Source organism: Austrofundulus limnaeus, unplaced genomic scaffold, assembly GCF_001266775.1.
Source record: "Austrofundulus limnaeus strain Quisiro unplaced genomic scaffold, Austrofundulus_limnaeus-1.0 Scaffold2536, whole genome shotgun sequence".
NCBI lineage: Eukaryota > Metazoa > Chordata > Actinopteri > Cyprinodontiformes > Rivulidae > Austrofundulus > Austrofundulus limnaeus.
This window is the reverse complement of record NW_013954938.1, coordinates 1-482: the sequence shown is the minus strand read 5'-3', so window position 1 is coordinate 482 and position 482 is coordinate 1. Positions and strand designations below refer to the sequence as shown.

General features: G+C 40.5%; 1 protein-coding gene across 1 annotated transcript in view; it reads right to left on the bottom strand.

Moving 5' to 3' along the window:
* txnrd3 (thioredoxin reductase 3) overlaps positions 1-137 on the bottom strand; it is a gene marked incomplete at its 5' end in the record, with an annotated part of 31,128 nt that extends 30,991 nt beyond the window's left edge. The window contains 1 exon segment of the mRNA XM_013999880.1: positions 77-137. Coding sequence (XP_013855334.1) covers positions 77-137 — 61 coding nt within the window.
* Positions 138-482: the final 345 nt, after the last annotated feature.

Genomic DNA, 482 nt, shown 5'->3' with positions numbered 1-482 from the left:
GTCTCATCTCTTGTTGAAGAATAAACCAGGATTAAGGACTCACCTGAGGGGAAATGAGGCAAAAACTCTGTCTTACCTATGAGATCCAACTCCATGACATTACACTCCACTTTCAGCTCTTTGAACAAGTCTTTCACCTTTAAAGAAACGTGGAGAATACATTATTTTAGCCTCTTCATCAGCTCAAATACAATCCAGTCAAATTTTAAACTTGTATGAAGATATGCATCTAAAAGAAATATAACTGATCAACTTTAGGCTCTAGCTTTAACAGGGTGCGGGTCTTAAACGTTACATAAAAACAGCCACGAGGAAGAGATTGTGTAAGCAGGTGTTGTCATGTTCAAGGAAGTTCACACATTAACCCACGTCTCTCCACGGTCTTATTCTGACCATCATGTTTGTTTTAGCCTCAAATAAACAGGTTGTCTGCTTCCGATCAGACCAAGCCAGCAATTAGACCGAGCCCGTGTGTTCCTGTG